The sequence below is a fragment of the Camelus dromedarius genome, chromosome 26 (assembly GCF_036321535.1).
Source record: "Camelus dromedarius isolate mCamDro1 chromosome 26, mCamDro1.pat, whole genome shotgun sequence".
Classification (NCBI taxonomy): Eukaryota; Metazoa; Chordata; class Mammalia; order Artiodactyla; family Camelidae; genus Camelus; species Camelus dromedarius.
This window is the reverse complement of record NC_087461.1, coordinates 3,277,693-3,295,177: the sequence shown is the minus strand read 5'-3', so window position 1 is coordinate 3,295,177 and position 17,485 is coordinate 3,277,693. Positions and strand designations below refer to the sequence as shown.

At 47.3% G+C, this 17,485-nt stretch overlaps 1 protein-coding gene across 8 annotated transcripts in view; it reads left to right on the top strand.

Moving 5' to 3' along the window:
* IL15RA (interleukin 15 receptor subunit alpha) overlaps positions 1–17,485 on the top strand; it is a 36,948-nt gene that overhangs the window by 8,762 nt on the left and 10,701 nt on the right. For 7 of the 8 annotated variants that reach the window (XR_010377913.1, XR_010377914.1, XM_064479304.1 and 4 more), the window contains exons 2-3: positions 13,945–14,139; positions 15,874–15,966. Coding sequence is in view for 6 of the 8 variants with exons in the window: in XM_064479304.1 (XP_064335374.1) it covers positions 13,945–14,139; positions 15,874–15,966 (288 nt within the window). In the remaining 2 variants the exon portion in view is untranslated. Of the gene's footprint in view, positions 1–12,703; positions 13,095–13,944; positions 14,140–15,873; positions 15,967–17,485 lie in introns of those variants that run through there. The other variant, XM_064479301.1, reaches the window with a different exon arrangement.

Sequence of the window (17,485 nt, the reverse complement as noted above, 5' to 3'; positions counted from 1 at the left end):
GAAGGTAACCATAGCAACAACAAAATCCAAATCCAACTCAACAGCTGACTAGATTAACTCAATCCCCCCCACACACTGCGTCAGTTTAGCGGAAGCGTTCCCATTTTCAGGCATAGAAATTATCTCAGCTCTACATACATAGCTCAGCATTCAGTAAAAAATTATGAGACACACAAAAAAGCAACAACAACACAGTCCCACTATCAAGAGACAAAGCAATAACCAAGACTTAGCGATGACCCAGAAATTGGAACTGTCAGACTAGAAGTAAAGGAATGATCATTAATATGTTAAAGGCTCAGATGAAAAAGATGGACAGTGTTCACAAATAAAAGGGGAATTTCAGCTGAGAGGTAGAAACCGTAAGAAAGATTCAAAAGGAAATACTGGAGATTAAAAACAAAATGGACATGAAGAAAGCCTTTGACAGGCTTATCAGAATACCTGACACAGCCAAGGAAAGAATTAGTAACCTTGAAGACAGGTCAATACAAATTACTCTAACAGAAACACCAAGAGAAAAAATAAGAGAGAAAAAACCACAGGACAGAGTATCCAAGAGCTGTGATACAATAGAAAATCATCTAATATATGTGTAACCAGAATTCCAGAAATGAGAGAATGAAGCAGAAAAAATATTTGAAGAGATAATAGTTGAGAATTTCCCCAAATTTATAAATGATATTCAATCACAGATCCAGGAAGCTCAGAGGATAAATGCCACCGCCCCCCCCCCCCGAAAAATCCCTCCTGCCTAGACATATCATATTCAAACTGCTGAAGAGCAAAGATAAAGAGAAATGATGACAAAAGAAAGATACATTATGCATGAGAATTACAACAGACTTCTCATCACAAACTATGCACGCCATAAGGAAACGGAGTGACATCTTTATAGTGCTAATACAGAACAAAAACTGTCAAGCCAGAGTTCTGTAACCAGGAAAAGTATCATGCAAAAATAAAGCTTTATCTGACAAACAGAAGGTGAAAGGATTCATGACCAGCAACCTTGTGCTATAAGAAACGTTAAACAGAGTTCTCTAGGCAAAAGAAATACAGTCCTAAACAGAAATTTGTATCTACAAAGAGAAAAGCTCTGGAAATGGTTAAAATGGAAGAAAATAAAATATATTTGATCCTCTTCACCCCTCTGAAAGATGCTTAACTGTCTAAAGCAAAAATAGTAGCAAAGTATTGTGGGTTTATAGAATATATAAAAGTAAAGTGTATGACAGCAAAAAGATAGGAGGGAGAAATTGTAAGTATGCACTGGTAAGGTTCTTAAACTATATGTGAGATGCTATAATACTATTTGAAGGTAGCCTGTGATAAAATAAAGATGTATATTGTAAACCTTAGGGAAACCACTAAAAATAATTTAAAGTGGTGCATATAATAAGCCAATAGTGAAGATAAAATGGAATAATAATAATCAATCCAAAAGCGGGCTGAAAAGGAAAATGAAAAATGATCAAATGGAATAAATAGACAGTAACTAGGAAAATAGTAGGTTTAAATCCAACCACATCAATAATTATGTTCAATATAAGTGATCTAAACATACCAATTAAAAAACAGAGATTGCAAGATTGGATTAAAAAACAAGACTCAACCACATGCTGACCACAAAATACGCACTTTGAATATAAAGGCAAAAATAGGTTAAAAGTAAAAGGATGAAAAAAGATATGCCATGCAAACAGTAAGAAGAAGAAATCTGGAGCACATGCGTTAACAGCAGACAAGCATACATCAGAACGAGGAGTATCACCAGGGATAAAGAGCAACATTACACATAACAAAGAGGTCAGTTCACCGTGAAGACATAGAATCCTGTTTGTGTTTTCATCTACACAGCAAAGCTTCAAAGTCATAAGGCAAAAATTGATAGAACTGAAAGGAATAGAACATAAATCCATGATTATGATTAGAGATTTCAACACTACTCTCTCAGCAACCAATAGAACTGATATAAGGGGGGGTACAAGATTAGAACTTCAATTGGCATTTACAGAAGACCCTCCCTCCCCTCCAGCGACAACAAAATACACACTTTCTTCAAATTCATGTGGGACGTTCACCAAGAGAGACCACAGTCTGGGCCATAAAGCAACAAATTTAAAAAGCTTTGAAGTTACACCAAGGATGGCCCTTAACCACAATGGAAGTAAACTGGGAACAACAACAACCACAAAACACCTCTGGAAGTCAAAAACATACAGGGAAAATTAGAAGGTGACTGTGCAAGCCTAGGGAAAAGTTCAGAAACACTTGAGAAGATCTTAAGTTTACACCTCAGTCTGACCTTTGGCACACAGACAGCCCACAAAATTTTGTTCAATTACAGAAAAAAAAAAAAGAAGTAAACCCTAAGGTAGGGAGGAAACCTGATTTCCAGGGTCACCACATTATTAGATTCAAGCGTCCAGCTTCAACAAAAAGTCACAAGTTATAGAAAGAAAGAGGAAAGTATAACCCATTCAAAATATAAATAAATAAACAAACAAACAAATAAATAAATAAATATCAGAAATTGTTCCTGAAAAAGACATGATGGCAGATATACTAGACAAAGACCTTTACATAACCATCTTAAAGATACTCAAAGGACTAAGGGAAGATGTGAAGAAAGTCAAGGAAAATGATGTATGAACAAAATGGAAATACCAACAAACAGAAAAACCAAAAAAGAAGCCAAAAAGAAATTCTGAAGCTGAAAAGTACAATAACTCAAATGAAAATTTCACTAGAGAAATTCAAAGGCAGATGTGAACAAGTAGCAGAAAGTATTAGCAAACTTGAAGATAGGACCACAGAAATTATCAAGTCGGAGAAATAGAAAGAAAAAAGATTGAAGAAAATTGATCAGAGCCGAAGGGACCTATGGAAACCATCAAGAGGACCCACATATGCATTGTGGGAGTCTCAGAAGGAGAAGCAAGAGAAAAAGAAGCAGAGAGAAACACATCAAAACTTATGGGACACAGAGAAAGTGGTACTATGGGGGAAATTTGCAGCTATAAACACTTACACTAAGAAACAAGAAAGATCTCAGATCAACAACCTAACTTTATACCTCAAGGAACTAGAAAAAGAACAAAATAATGCCAAAGCTGGCAGAAGGAAAGAAAGAATAAAGGTCAAAGAAGAGACAAACAAAATAGAAAAATAGCAGAAAACCAATGAAACCAAAAGTTGGTTCTTTGAAAAGATCAACAAAGTTGACTAACCTTTAGCTAGATGGACTAAGAAGAAACAGCCAAGACTCAAACTCTAAAATCAGAAATGAAAGTGGGAACATTACCACCAATTTTACAAAAATAATGAGGATTATGAGAGTATAATGAGTAACTGTACTACCCAAAGTGATCTACAGATTTGGTGTAATTCCTGTCAAAATCCTAATGACATTTTTTGCAGAAATAGAAAAAAAAAATCCTAAAATTCACACGGACTCTCAAGGGACCCTGAGTAACCGAAACAATCTTGAAAAAGAAAAGAACAGGAACACTCACACTTCCTGATTTCAAAACTTACTACCAAACTACAGTAATCAGAACAGTGTGGCATTGGCATAAAGACAGACATGTAAACCAGTGGAATAGAATAGGGTGCCCCAAAATAAACCATTGCACATATGGACAAGTGATTTTTGACAAGGGTGCCAAGACCATTCAGTTGGGAAGGCCAGTCTTTTCAACAAATGGTGCTGGGAAAACTGGATGTTCATATGCTAAAGAATGAACTTGTAATCTTACCCAACACATATATAAAACTTAACTCAGTAAGACCTAAAACAATGAAACGCTTAGAAAAAAAATAGGACAAAAAATTCACGACATTGGATTTGGCAGTGATTTCTTGGATGTGACACCAGAAGCACAGGTAACAAAAGAAAAAACAGACAAATTGGACTTTATGAAAATTTCAAAATTTTGTGCATCAACAGAGTAAAACTCAACCTACAGAATGGAATAAAATATTTACAAATCATATAAGAGATTTATATGATATGAGATTAATAGCCATCTATAGAATCCTGAAACTCAACAACAACCAAAAAAAAAATCTGATTCAAAAATGAGTAGAGGACTTGAATATACATTTCTCCAAAGAAAATATAAAAATGACCAATGAGCACATGAAAAGATTCTCAAAATCACTCATCACTAGGCAAATTAAATCGAAACTTTGGTGAGATATACCTCACACCCATCAGGATAACAGCTTCAAAAAAAGTAAGTATAGGCAAGGATGCAGAAAACTGGCACCACCGTCCACTGTTGATGGGAATGTAAGTACAGTCACTGTGGAAAACAGTACGGCAGCTCCTCAAAAAGTTAACAACAGATGTAGTGCACGATCCAGCAATTCCATGTCTGCACAGACACCCAAAAGAAGGGAAAGTAGGGTCTCAAAGAGGTATCTGAACACCCACATTATACCAGTCACAGTAACTAAAACTTTACCCAGGTATCCATCAGGAGACGAACGGATGGTCAGAATGTGGCGTGAACACACAACGCCGTATTCTTCAGGCTTACAGAGGAAGGGGGTTTGGCAATATGCCACAATATGGATTATGCCAGGAACATTATGCCAAGTGAAATAAGGCAGCCACAAAAGACAAAGACAGTTTTGAGCAGACTGTCTTTGCAGTCCCAAGGAAATGGCCGGTCTTGTGAGTCACCGTGTGGGGTTTGCGGTGAGCTAGGGGTGTTAGGCTCCCTCTCCCTTCTGAGGTTTCAGAACAGCCCGTGGCAGAGGTCCTCAGGCCCCCAGAGGCTGGCTGCTTGAATCTGTGATCCTGGACGCTCCCCCAGGCCCAAGACAACAACACTGTCAGCTCCAAAGAGCAGACGCGGCTTAATTTATGGAAGGAAAGGGCTAGGGAGGAAAACCCAGTTAAACGCACTCCCACCAACTAAATCTAGTCTTTGTTTATCCTTCTCCCCTTGGGGACCTCAAGCCTCTGATATTCCCTGGAGTCATTGTTCTGTGGCTGGATGGAGACTGTCTGGTCACCAGTGATGTAACCCAAGAGTCCAAAGGTCCAAGGTCGATTCAGGCTCCCTCAGAAGGAAGGAACATTTTATCACAGAGCAGAGTCTAGCCTTTTATGGGACTGTCCGTTCTGGTCCACTGTCAGATGTTTCCAGAGTTGAGTTTTATGGTCATTCCTCTCCTCCTCCCCACCCCTCCACCTCTAAGTATTTTCCCAGCCCTGTTAACAGACAGCAAAGCACCACAGATGCAGATTTAAGACTCTGATAGCAAAAATTTAAGATTTAACTCAAGACATTGTAGCGTGGTCCTGCCAAGGTAAACACACACACATGCGCGTGCATATACACACGGAGTATTTTTGAGATGGAGGTGGGGAATCAGATCCAATTAAAAAGTATTAGAACAGAAATTCAGAAGAGCACATGAGGAGGAACCTGTAAAAGAAGCCCTCGCTGATGCAGTCAGTGCTGTGACCTGAGAAACGTATGAACAAGCTGTTACTTACAACTTCATGAGAAACCTTGAACAGGTGCCACAAAGTAATTTACAACATAACCTGCTGTGACGCCCAGAGACTCTTGTGAGCCTGTCACACCACGGAGCACCGTTTCTGGACCAGTAGCATCACTGTCACCTGGAACTTGTCAGAGATGCGGAAGCTAAGGTCCGCCCAGGACCTACTGCCTCGGGAACTTTGGGAAGAGGGCGCAGTGCTGTGTGTTTTAACAGGCCCTGCCAGGGGTTCTGACGCGCGCTCACGGCAGAGAACCACTGACAACGCTCCAGAGCTGACGCGGCAGAGCAGGGGCCCCTGGGTGGCCGCGATGGACGTGCGCAGCCCACCAAAGGCGCGGGCAGGACCAAACGCAGGGAAGACAGAAGCACCACTGCTGGACCCGGGACTCGAGGAAGGAGCTCTGAAAGGTGTAGAGAGAGGACAGGAAAAGAGGAGAGGTCACCTTCAAACCACAATCTGGGAAATAATTGGAGAACCTTTTCCTGACCGAAAGGTGATCGTGGCCTGAGCTGTCAAGGGCTCACAGAGTTTCCTTCAAGAAGAAAGAATCCTCAGAGACAGGGCCCCAGGCGCCATGCATCAGGTGCCTTTTTTTGGTTACTTCCTTACGTTTTAACTTACTTCTTCAGATACAGCCTCGGACTTACCGTGGATTTGCAAGGATGGTACCAAGACCTTCTGGAATAGCCTTTGCCCAGATTCACCAACTGTTTACATTTTGCTCAGTTTGCTTTACTGCTTCCTCCTCTATCTAAGTATCTGGGGCAGGGGGGTACAGCTCAGTGATAGAGCACATGCTTAGCATGCATGAGGTCCTGGGTTCAATCCCCAGTACCCCCATTTCAATAAATAAGTAAATAAATAAACCTACTAACCTCCCCCTCAAGAAAGAAAAACAATTTTAGAGGAAAAAAATTACCACTTAAGAATAAATAAATATACACACATTGATTATACACATGCATTTTCTCCTAAATTTAAAACTCAGTTGCCGTCATCCTGCTTTTCGATGTCTAAATATTTCGGTATGTATTTCCTAAGAACACCTTCTCTTCCATAGCTCCCTAAAATACAGCACTCTCACATAACCATGGCATGGTTGTCAAAATCAGGAAACTTAACCTTGACATAATGTTACTCTCTAATACTCAGTCTATACTCAGATTTCTTTCCATTGTCCCTTAATGTCCTTTTTAGCTGTTTTCTTCGTCATTCCAGATCTAAGCCAGGAGCACGCTGAGTTGTCACGTCTCTTTAGCCGCCTACAGTCGGGAGCATTCATTCCCTCTGCCTTTCCTGACCTTCCATGATCGTGAATTCAGGCCACCAGTTTTTGAGACTGCCCCTCAGGTGAGGTGCACCTGGGGCTTCCTCGTGCTTAGATCCAGGCGTGGACTTTGGGGCGGGGCCCCCAGATGTGATCCTGTGTGCTCTCAGTGAACTGGATCAGGAGGCACAGGACAGCGGTTTGTCCCAGCGTGCGTGATGTTGCTTCCGAACGCGTGGTGAGGGGAGCGTTTGCCAGCTTTCTCCAATGCAAAGTTACCGTTTCCCCGACTGCAAGTGGTAACTCATTGTGGGGAGATGCTTTGAGACCATGTGTACCAGTCAGGATGGAGGTCCTAAGACTCTCAGAGGAGCAGAACCGGCTTATGCAGCTGTGGGGGTCGGTTCCCCTCTAAGTGAGGTGTTCTTTTCGTGTCTGGTGCCGGAGCCCCGGGGCCACAGTCCAGATGAGAAGATGGACATAAAGTGGCGGGAACCCCCGGAAGCTGTGAGGCTGAGTGGGAACCCATGTCGGTCCTTCATCATCACCTTCGAGACTCTGGCTTCCATGAGGGGTGTGTCCGGCAGGAGAAGCTGGTACTCCTCCTCACGGAGCTAGATACACGCCTGGCCCAAAGGCGGGAGACGCTGCAGAAAAGGGTCACAGGGCCCGAGGACCTGCTCGCCGCCCCAGTGAGCCAGCAGACAAGTGACCGCGCGTCAGCTCCAACAGCACTGCCTCCCGAGTGCATGGGAACGGGGGCGCTCCTTCCTTCCCTCCAGGGGGCTCATAAAACGTTTCCCGCGTGGCGGCCTAACTGGGCACCGTGCGGGGAAGGGAGTCGAGGGCGTGTGCGTCCAGCTTGGCTGCCCTGACGTGGTGCAGATCCACCACACCGTGTCGATATCCTGTTCCTCGTCAAACGTGGACCCACTCGCTTCGCGTCCATCGTTTCGCTTCTTTACTCCATCATCCTTCATATACCCGTTAGTTAGCGCGTTACACTGTAAGGAGGGCTTTTTCCTCTCCCCGACTTAGTCATTAGTCCTTTATTTATTTGCATGAGTACAGACTTAGGGAGTTTTGTTTTATTTTGTTTCACAATCTGTTATTATCTTTGTTTTGACACTCAACTTGTCCCAGATTCGGCCAGCGAGAGCCGGTTCAACCTGGCCGCCCCATCCTTGACATGTCACCCTTATTCTTTAAGCACGACCCTCCTTCCTGGTACAGCCAGGTAGTCTAGGCGCGTCTTGGGCTTTGCCTGTCGGAGCCCTGGAATCAGCCCCTTCTCTGAGGAGCTGAAGTTTCTTTTAGGGGAGACCAAGGTCTGGGTACTGAGTGTGTTCACTGCTAATATGTTGTTGCTTCCAGGCACTTTCAGAGGACAGAGCTAGTGCGCACACACACACACACACACACACACACACACACAGACATGCACAGGGACACACTCACATAGACACACAGACCCACGTACACACGTACATGTACACGCATGTGTGCACACACACACACACACTGTGATTACACACTGACACCTCCAATCCCATTTCTCTTCCAAAACCACAGGGGCTAGCCTCCCTCTCCCCTTTTCCATAGTTGCAACTCCTTCCTCCAACAGCGAGAAACCTGGGTTAAGTTTTACTCATCAAGGACGACTGGTTCCCTGAAGGTATTAAGAAGAAAAGGGGAGATGACAGTGACTTCAGACCTTTGCCCTAGGAGTTCACAGCAGAGATGGGCTTGGGAGGAAAAGCTACCGACTCTCTGAGCAGTCACTGCTCACTCACTCAGCATCTGGCCCAGGGTGCTTTTCCCTTTAAAACACAGGTTCTCAACTGAGTGCCCAGCCCATGTCCCGAGAACACTCTCCTTATCAGTGTGTAAAATTCACATTGACAACAACATTGTGGGCAGAGGGATTTCTGGGAGGGGTACGACCGGCTGTGAAGGTCAGGTTAAGACGAATTAAGTCAAGCCACCACAAAGACGACTGCGTGTTTATTGAAGCCGTGAGAACTTTGAAATATTGCACATGCAATAAACTTAGGCACTTATATACACAATAAGCTGTCCCACCCACGTAGCTGCCAGCCCTGAAGGATGAACAGATGAGTCGCACCCAGGCACGGATGCCCTGGCGCTGTGGCAATGATTCTTTATAACTCTTGTGAACACGGCTGCCATTGCCTCAACTTTTTAAATCCCCTCGAGTGACAGGGAGCAAATGTCTTATTTCAGACTGTGCCACCGACATGCAAAGCTGAGAACGACTATCCTTAAAAAGAAGAGAGTCTTTCCAGACTTAGAAAATATAGAACAATTTGCTAACAAAAATCTCAAATCCAAGAACAACACAGAAAAAAAAAAAAAACAGTGAAGACTGGGAGGGAGAAAAAAAAAACAGTGAAGACTGGGGGGCAAAAAAAAAAAAGGTGACCAAGGAAAGGTCTGTACAGTCAGAACATCATTTGAAATTCGAATCAGTGGATAAAGCTGAACTTGAGGACTACACAGCGAATAAAATTGGGAAGGGATTCAGGTGAACGAGGTACAACCCAAAGGCCAGGTGGGAGCGAGAGAGGAAGATACAAGGAAATCAGTCTAAAACAGCGAGATTTTTTTCTCTCTTCTGTTAACTTTGTTCATAGAAATGAGCAGGAAAGCAAGTTTATAGAAAACGCGTATGGTAAAATAATGATTAACTTATGAGCTCATTGTAAGGGAAGTGACAGTGTTTGAATCCACACAGAAGTCACGTAGGTGAAAAGAGGACATTGTCACCATCGGGGGGGGAGTGATAATGGACAGCACGGTGCTATGCTGTAGTTTTTAAAATCTATCAGGTGTCATCTAACAGCCACTGGACCAGCCAGGGGGCTGACCGGCAGATCCACTGAGCATCTATCTATGGAGAGGTGCCACGGGAATGAAATGAAGGTGGAGGGCCGGGCAAACCCCAGGCCATGGGCTTTAGCCATCAAGTTTCACACCAAAGAAACTCTTAGGGTCTGAGTCTTGCTCAAATCCTTCAACGTCCAATGAGAAGGAGGGAGGGATTTTTGTAAGAAAACGTTCATTGTTCTAGCTCCGGCTCTTACCTTCTTTTGGGAACATTCTTCTGATAAAATGTATCTTTTTCTCTCCATGTGCATTTTGTCACATCCACAGTCTGCTGGGAGTGACTTGTGTCTTGTGTCCCCAAAGGATGTCCAGAACCTCCCCCCATGGCCTTAACAAGTCTTCTCAGCTTCAGTTTGACCCTAAGCTGCCCTCAGTTGCCCAGAGAAAGGAAAAAAACTCCTAATTCTAGGATCTCCAACATTTCTCACATTCATTTTGCAGGAAACGTTACGTATTACAATAAAAGCAGTAAACACCCACCCTGGGTGTGGTGTAGCCCTCTCTTGCCCCGTGGTCAGCCAAGGTTCCTGACTGCCCGTGGTGGGGTACTTTAAAGTCCCCTCCTCCATTTTTAAATTATGAAGCATTTTGCATATTTAAAACAGTATATAACATATACACATGGCTGGTGTCTGCCAGTCCTTACTGGTGGCCAGTGGTCACCCCGTCGGGTCCTGATTAATACCAGCAGGTATCCTGATCTGTCAGTGTCTGAGGGGCACTGGTTATTATGTATTTTGATTTTATATATGTAATAATAAACACCAGTGTACACACCAGCTGAAGAACAGAGCATTATAAAAAACTTCAAAAGCATTTTTAACAAGTAAAAACATTTGCACCATGAAAAGTTCAAAAAGGTGAAACGACATCAATCTTATCTCTCAGCTGCCTCGCCTCCAGCATATTCTAACAGTTTCTCGTGTATCCTTTCAGAGATTTTTACGTACAGACCAAAAAAAAATTGGATACAGGTATGGCTGCTCCTTTCACTGAGGGCAGCATGTAACTCAGAGGGTTCTGTTCCTGTTCTTCGGAGCCTGACGGTGCTCTCTGGGAGATCTCTCCACGTCGGGGCAGCAAAGTCGTCCTCCGCCTGCGAAGAGCTGGGCGGCACACCGTGGTGCGGTGGTGCTGTGGCGCACACTGTGATTCACTCAGTCTCCACTGGGGCCCCACGAGGTGACTTCCAGATGCTGGCTGCTGTAACAGGGGACTTTGTACACACTCGCTTTGTAAAGACGCCAGTGCGTCCTGTAAGGCAAGGCCTTAGAACTGGGATTGCTGGGCTCAAAGGTGTGCAAGTAAGTGTTGTGACCGCATCCCGCGGGAGCACGCACACAGCCCTGGGACGGACCCCCAGGAGCAGAACTGCAGGGCCAAAAAGCACGGTACTTAACTGCACACGTGCTCTCACCACGGGCTGCCCGAGCAACGTGGAAGTAACAGTGTACGAACCAACTTCGGGCCCCCTTCCAACTGGGGGGCCGAAAGTGCGGCTGTGCATTTCGACTTTACATTGCCTTCGCTGTGAGTGAGGCTGAGAATCTTTCTATATATGTAGGAGCCGCTTGCCGCTTCCTTTTCTGTGAACTGCCTGTTTATGTCTTCTTCCTGTTTCTCCATAGGACTGGCAGTCTCTGAATGGATTTTCAGGAGCTCCTACTGCGAGAGAAGCTAGCCCTACAGGATAGGAGATGCATTTTCCCCCCCTTTTTGTCATTTGTCTTCTGACTTTCGTTGAGTTTCGCCCATGGAAAGGTGCTTGCTTTTTCACGCCGGCCGTGTTACTTTTGTCAACATCAGTTGCCTCGAGGGCGGCACCAGTTCTGTGCTGACTCACTGGGCAACTGGTCTTAGCAACCGGGCAATGGTTTGTTTGAAGGCTCCGTAGCGCAGGGCAAGCTGTTCCTGTTACGGGCCAGAGAGTAAATAATCTGGGTGCCTGCTGCAGTAACGCAGCCCCACCGTTGCAGTGTGAAAACAGCCCCACCGTTGCAGTGTGAAAACAGCTGCCGGCAACGCATATGTGAGTGCATAAGGCCGTTTGCCAACAGAACTTGTGACTAAAGTGGACGGCGGGCTGGATTTGGCCCCTGGGCCCTCGTTGGCTCACCCTCTGGCACAGAGGCCATCAGGGGCCCTTCCTCCTCCAGGGTGTGACGCCGACGGCCCCTGTGTTGGGCCCCTCCTCAGACTGCCCTCCTTGGCAGAAAGATTACTTCCCTCACTTCGCTTGCCCGAGTCCCAGCTTTCTTGCTGTCCCCGCAGCTCAGCGGAGACTCCTTCACGCTTCCCCACCTGGAGCCCCAAAGCCAGCTCCCCAGGCGGCTGTGGGCAGTCCACAGAGTTCCCTGCTTTACATCTGACTTGGAAACCAAGCACTTGGCCGGTGAGACACTGGGCACAGACACAGACTCAGTAACCGTGAGGCGGGGGCAGCACCCTCTCAGCGCGTCCCTCCCCGCCAGGACGAGGGGAAGCACTGCTGAGGCATCTCCCTCCGCGGGACCTTCCCTCCGGCCCGGCCCGCTCTCGGCCGGTTCCGCTGCCCCACGCCAGGCTTGGCCTCGGAAACCTGCTCTTGCCCATTTCCTCCGCACACCAGACAACCTAAGAATGTACTGAATTGATGAGGAAACAGGTGTAAAAATCACAGAACTGTTTCAAGTGAAAAAGAAAAATCTAGCTCTTTAATTTAAACTACAGTAGATTCTTTCTGGCCTTGGACAGGACCCCGTCTTAGGAGCTGTGGCTGGGTCCTCACCTCTTAAGAACTAAGGACCCCTTGGGGGTTCTTTATAGAACCCCGATCTACAAAATTGGTGCCAAAGATGATATTATTTTAATATTATCAAGGCTTTATGAATAGATTTTTTCCTAGGATCCATGACATTTTACATTAGGTACAGAGTAACTAATAGTAATTTAATTTTTGCTCAGTGGAAGAAAAAAAGCTAATTTTTCTTTTTTGCAAATTTTGTTGTTGTTACAACACGTAGGGGGATGGTACTCCTCAACTCACCAAATTCAAGTTGTCTTTAACATTTATGTTACATGCTTTTACACGGGAAAGGAATTTCCCCAGGGGTGCAGAAATGGCAGCAATAATTAACAGCAACAAACAGCCAGTAACAAACGTGGCATCCTCCAAACGGAAATGCCCAGCATCTCAGGCCCTCCTTTTCTTCTCAGGCCCAAACTCCTCAGATACTAATTTGTGAAATTCGCCGTTCACACAGAACTGAGCTAGAGCGCCCCCTGCCAGGATTTTAGCTGAAGTGTTTGTTGGAGGCTGAGTCCAGTTCCGGCTGTCACAAAAATAGAGCCAATAAGTGAGGATCATCAGATGAGCCGGTTACACAAGGAGACATGAACTCGCTTACATGAGAGGTCAGACTTAAGCCTAGGAAGACCGTTCATCTGTTCATTCCTTGAACAAGTATTTCTTGAGCACCTGCCAGGTACCCACTATAGCTCAGTGCAGGGGGTGAGACACACATTCAGTACCTCACCTCGGCGTCTTAAATGCAATCGTGAAAGCAACAGTAGAGGGAAAGACAGAACTATGGGACCTGGCTGACGGTGGGGGTGAGGGAAGGCTTTCCTGAGGAAGTGACATTGAACTAAGCTGGGAAGGAGGGCAGGAGATGGCCAGCCAAGAGTGGGGTGGGGGGAGGGCAGGGCAGCTTGGTGAGAGGCATGGAGGGGACCAAAGGCCGTGTGGCCGGAGGGGAACAGAGGCAGCAGAGCCTCGAAGGCTTCTTAAGGATTTCAGTTGTTATTCTAAGAGCAGCCAGCAGCTTAGGAAAAAGTGAGGTCATCAAATACGCATTTCTAAAGATGATGCGGGCTGCCTCATGCACATGGAGCAAAGACTTGCAGGGGTAGCAATCTGAAGGTTATTGCTGCTGTTCAGGGAAGAGAGGTGGGGAGGAGAGAGAGAGAGAGACAGAGAGAGATCTTTGAAAGATACTGAGGTTGGAGACTGATGGGAGTGGTGGTGAGGGAGAGGGGGTCTGGTCTCCAGCTACGCCGAATGGCTGGCACTTAAGGCAAGGTCCTGGACAGCTTCTAGACGATGGGCACCCTTACTCAACATCGTCCACACGCTTGGAGTCTGGGGCGATCCCCAGGCCCTCCCTAGGATAAGCCAGACTCTGGCTACCCACTCACTGACTACCACCGAAGTATCCCCTCAGAGCGAGCTAAGACCTGCTTGCCTCTCCCCGCTAACTCGCAGGAATCACGTGCCCTACTCCCACATCTGTTGAACACGCCAACATCCGGGTCAAGAGTTACAACCTGAACTCCAGGGAGCGGTATGTTTGTAACTCGGGCTTCAAGCGCAAAGCCGGGACGTCCAGCCTGACTGAGTGCGTGTTTAACAAGACCATGAACATCGCCCACTGGACCACTCCCAATCTCAAGTGCATCAGTAAGTAGCCGTCCCTACCCTGTTCCTCCACCCCCTTTGCCAAGGCCTCGCAGAGAGCAGCCCTGCAGTGTGGGCAGCTGAGTGAGCTAGAGGTCTGGGTTGAGGTCTGAGGCCAAATAAACCAATGGGCCTCCAAAACACACCTCCAGGAGGCGATAATACCTGGGCCTGGGTGGTGGGCAGCTGGCGGGGAGGTGGGGGGGGTCACAATTCTGAGTTCAGATCCTGGCTCTGCCACTTAACCGTCAGTGAGACCGAGGGCGAGGGCTTTAATGTCTTGGAACTCTTGGTTCCCGATCTAGAAAATGGACCGATGTCAACATTCTGGGTTGTAGGAGGATTTAGCGAAATCTGGTAAATATTAACTGTTACTACCATCCATGCTTTAAGATCATGGCAGCAAGAATTCAGCTACAGACAAAGGCGTGTGCTCATGGTCTGCGTGCTTCCCAGAGAGCTTTCCCAATTCCTCCCTGGGAGGCAGCCTGCCACCCCTCCTTGTGGGTACCCACCCAGGCAATGGAGGAGACACACGGAGCACAGAATCACTTAGCCCAGTCACCACGTCTGGGGCCCAGCCAGTGCTCTAGACCAAGGGTGAGGGAAGGTCTCCAGTTTTGGTTCTTAACCATCCGCAACCGGATAACCACGCAAGAAGGGGAGCAATCTTGGAGTGGGAGCTGAGAGAGCTATTTTCAGGAATACGAAGCCCCTTATTCTAGAAAAGAAAAGGTTAACCCAGGGTCTAACAAGAGAATTATGATTTAACAAACACTTACTGTATACGTGGTGCATGTCCAGCCGTGATGTTTTCTCAAGTAACATTTGTGAAAATTCTCAACTCCTCTCTGGGGGAAGCAGACAGAAGGGGTTATTCAACAGCAAACTCACCGCCGTGGAGCTCCGTGAAAAGCCAGACTCTCATTGAATCTTTAGCGTTTAGATCACCCTGGGCCCCTCCCCTTCCCCTGCACGACCAGCCTGCAGCCAGGCAAGAAGGAAGCCTCCTGCTGGCAGCCGAGGTGCCTGCTCCCCACCCCAGGGCATCTCCTGCACTAAGGGGATGAGCTGGGTGAGGACGGGGAAGAGCCGTAACCCTGCGGTGAGAACACAGGTGTCTAACTCTCCAGCCAGGGGACCCACTGGGATCTGTAATCCAGGAGCAAAAAGAAGGGCTTTCTGCCATAGGGAGAGTGACGGAGTATTCACAGTTCCAATTCCCTTGAGTAAATGAATTGAGACGGAGAAGAGTTGCAGGCTCTGAACAGAACTGGGCGGGCTGGGGGAGGGGAGAGGAGAGAAGTGGGCGGGGCCTGGAATCAGAGACTTTTAGAACCCGGAGGCTGGAGGAACCTTCCGGTTTCATCCCCAAGAGCCCCCACCTTTCACCACTAACAATTCTCTGTTATTTTTCCCAAACTCTTGTGACAAAAAAAATCTGTTGAGTGATCATTTATTTTTATCACTGTTATCATTCCAGCCAAAAATAAAAAGGCATCAGACACTTAACTTGTGCAATCTTTTTGAAAGGCTAGGGGAAAAAATAGATTGCAGTCGGTTTGCATTTGCATGGGAGCTGCAGACCCAGATCGTTACCTATTTCTTATGCTTCTGACCTAGCCAGATGTGTCCGTTTTAAATTTATGTATTTACTTTTTAATTTACATCCAGTTCTGAGCCACCCTGGGTTCCACCCTCAGGATGGTAAATGCCATGTCCTTATCCTCTCTCTAGGAGACCCCTCCCTGACTCACCAAAGGCCACCCCCCATGACAACGCCAGCAGGGGTGACCCCAGGGCCAGAGAGCCACATCTCTTCTGGAAAAGGTAGGAATGTCGGAAACTTCTTCCGGACTCCGATTCCCTGCTACCATCAGGACCCCACAGAGCCCTCAGATTCGTGGACCACTGCCGGAGTCCCACTGCAGACTTATAGAACAGCACACACCTTGGGTTCACGTCAAGCCTAAGAATTGATACTCGTCTTCACTTTCCCGTTTAAACCAAAGTTGCTTGATTGCCAGGTTCCACGTGTGCATAATTGATGATGGCCTAAAATCCACTCCTGGTAGGTCAGATCACACTGTCGTAGACACACGGCCCTGGGACCGGAGGGGGTCTGGGGTTCTGCCAGCCTTGCACATCAGCCTTCCCGGGTCCCATGGGCGCTGGCAGGAATTGTGACCGTCCTGGGTCAGATACTCTCTCACCCAGCACAGCAGGGCCACCGACACACGTCATCAATTCCCTCGCCCCCACGTCCCTTAAACAGGCCTAAACAGACGCCCGGACATAGGTCGCTGGAGAGGAGGACAGAACATGTGGCTCTGTGTTCCAGAGGGAGGGGCTGTCTCCACCTTCCAAGGCCACCTAAGCATCCTTGGAAAGACAGTGCCGGGAAAGGGCCATCAGCGCCTCTGCTGGCGCGATGCACAGAAACGGGAGGGACTGGTGCGGAGCCGTCTCCCGAGAACCCCCACCCTGGATGCTTTAGGAGGCGCTGGCATGGAGCTGCCACATTCTTGCATCCCCACCAAGTCTTAGGTAAACTCTACCCCAATTTCCTCAGCACTGTCCCCATGTTAAGAAAACCCGAGATCTTGGATGCTAAATATCCTGGGACAACGTGTCCTGTATCCTCCGATACCCTGACTGGACCCTGTGGCCCACTGCGCAGTGTGAGGCTCTCCCTGGCCCCCGTCTCCCTCCCTTCTGGGCACAGGCATCTTGCTCTGGTTGACAGAACGGCTAGCGCGCGGGTCCTTAACCATGGACACACGCTGAGGCCTCCATGGAGCTCTGGGTGGTCTGGGGAGTATCTGGGAAGTAGGGGCCTAGAAGTGCCCCCAGGGACTGGTGCACAGCCGAGGTGAGGAGCACGGCTGGAAGATGGATGGAGAGGCCAGAGAAAGCTTTCCTCCCACTTAGCTGATGACAGACAGGAGGAAGGGGTTGGGGTACCGGCCAAGTGTAAGATCGGGGTGATTCCAGAACCCTTTGATACGAGTCACGCCCAGTTCAGGAGGCCTTCCCCAGCCTTGGCTTCATGCCCCAAACACTTGGTCCAACAAAGATGCCTGGGGAAATCTCAGAGGTGCATGACCTCTGAGGCAGGTGCCGCGGCCATGGGCACTGGATGGACACACGCTGCGGGGGGCACACGAGGTGCTGACCAAGGGTCAAAGGGCATGAGGGCCCCTCCAGCACAGTGGCTGGGAGAGCGTGGGAAAGCGGCCCCAAACACGTGGTGGGACAGCCCAGGACGCGGGGATCACGGCCACGCGAGCTCACCCTTGGCTGCACGGCTGGGCTCCCAAGAGCCGTGTGGTCATAGGGGAAGACCCCG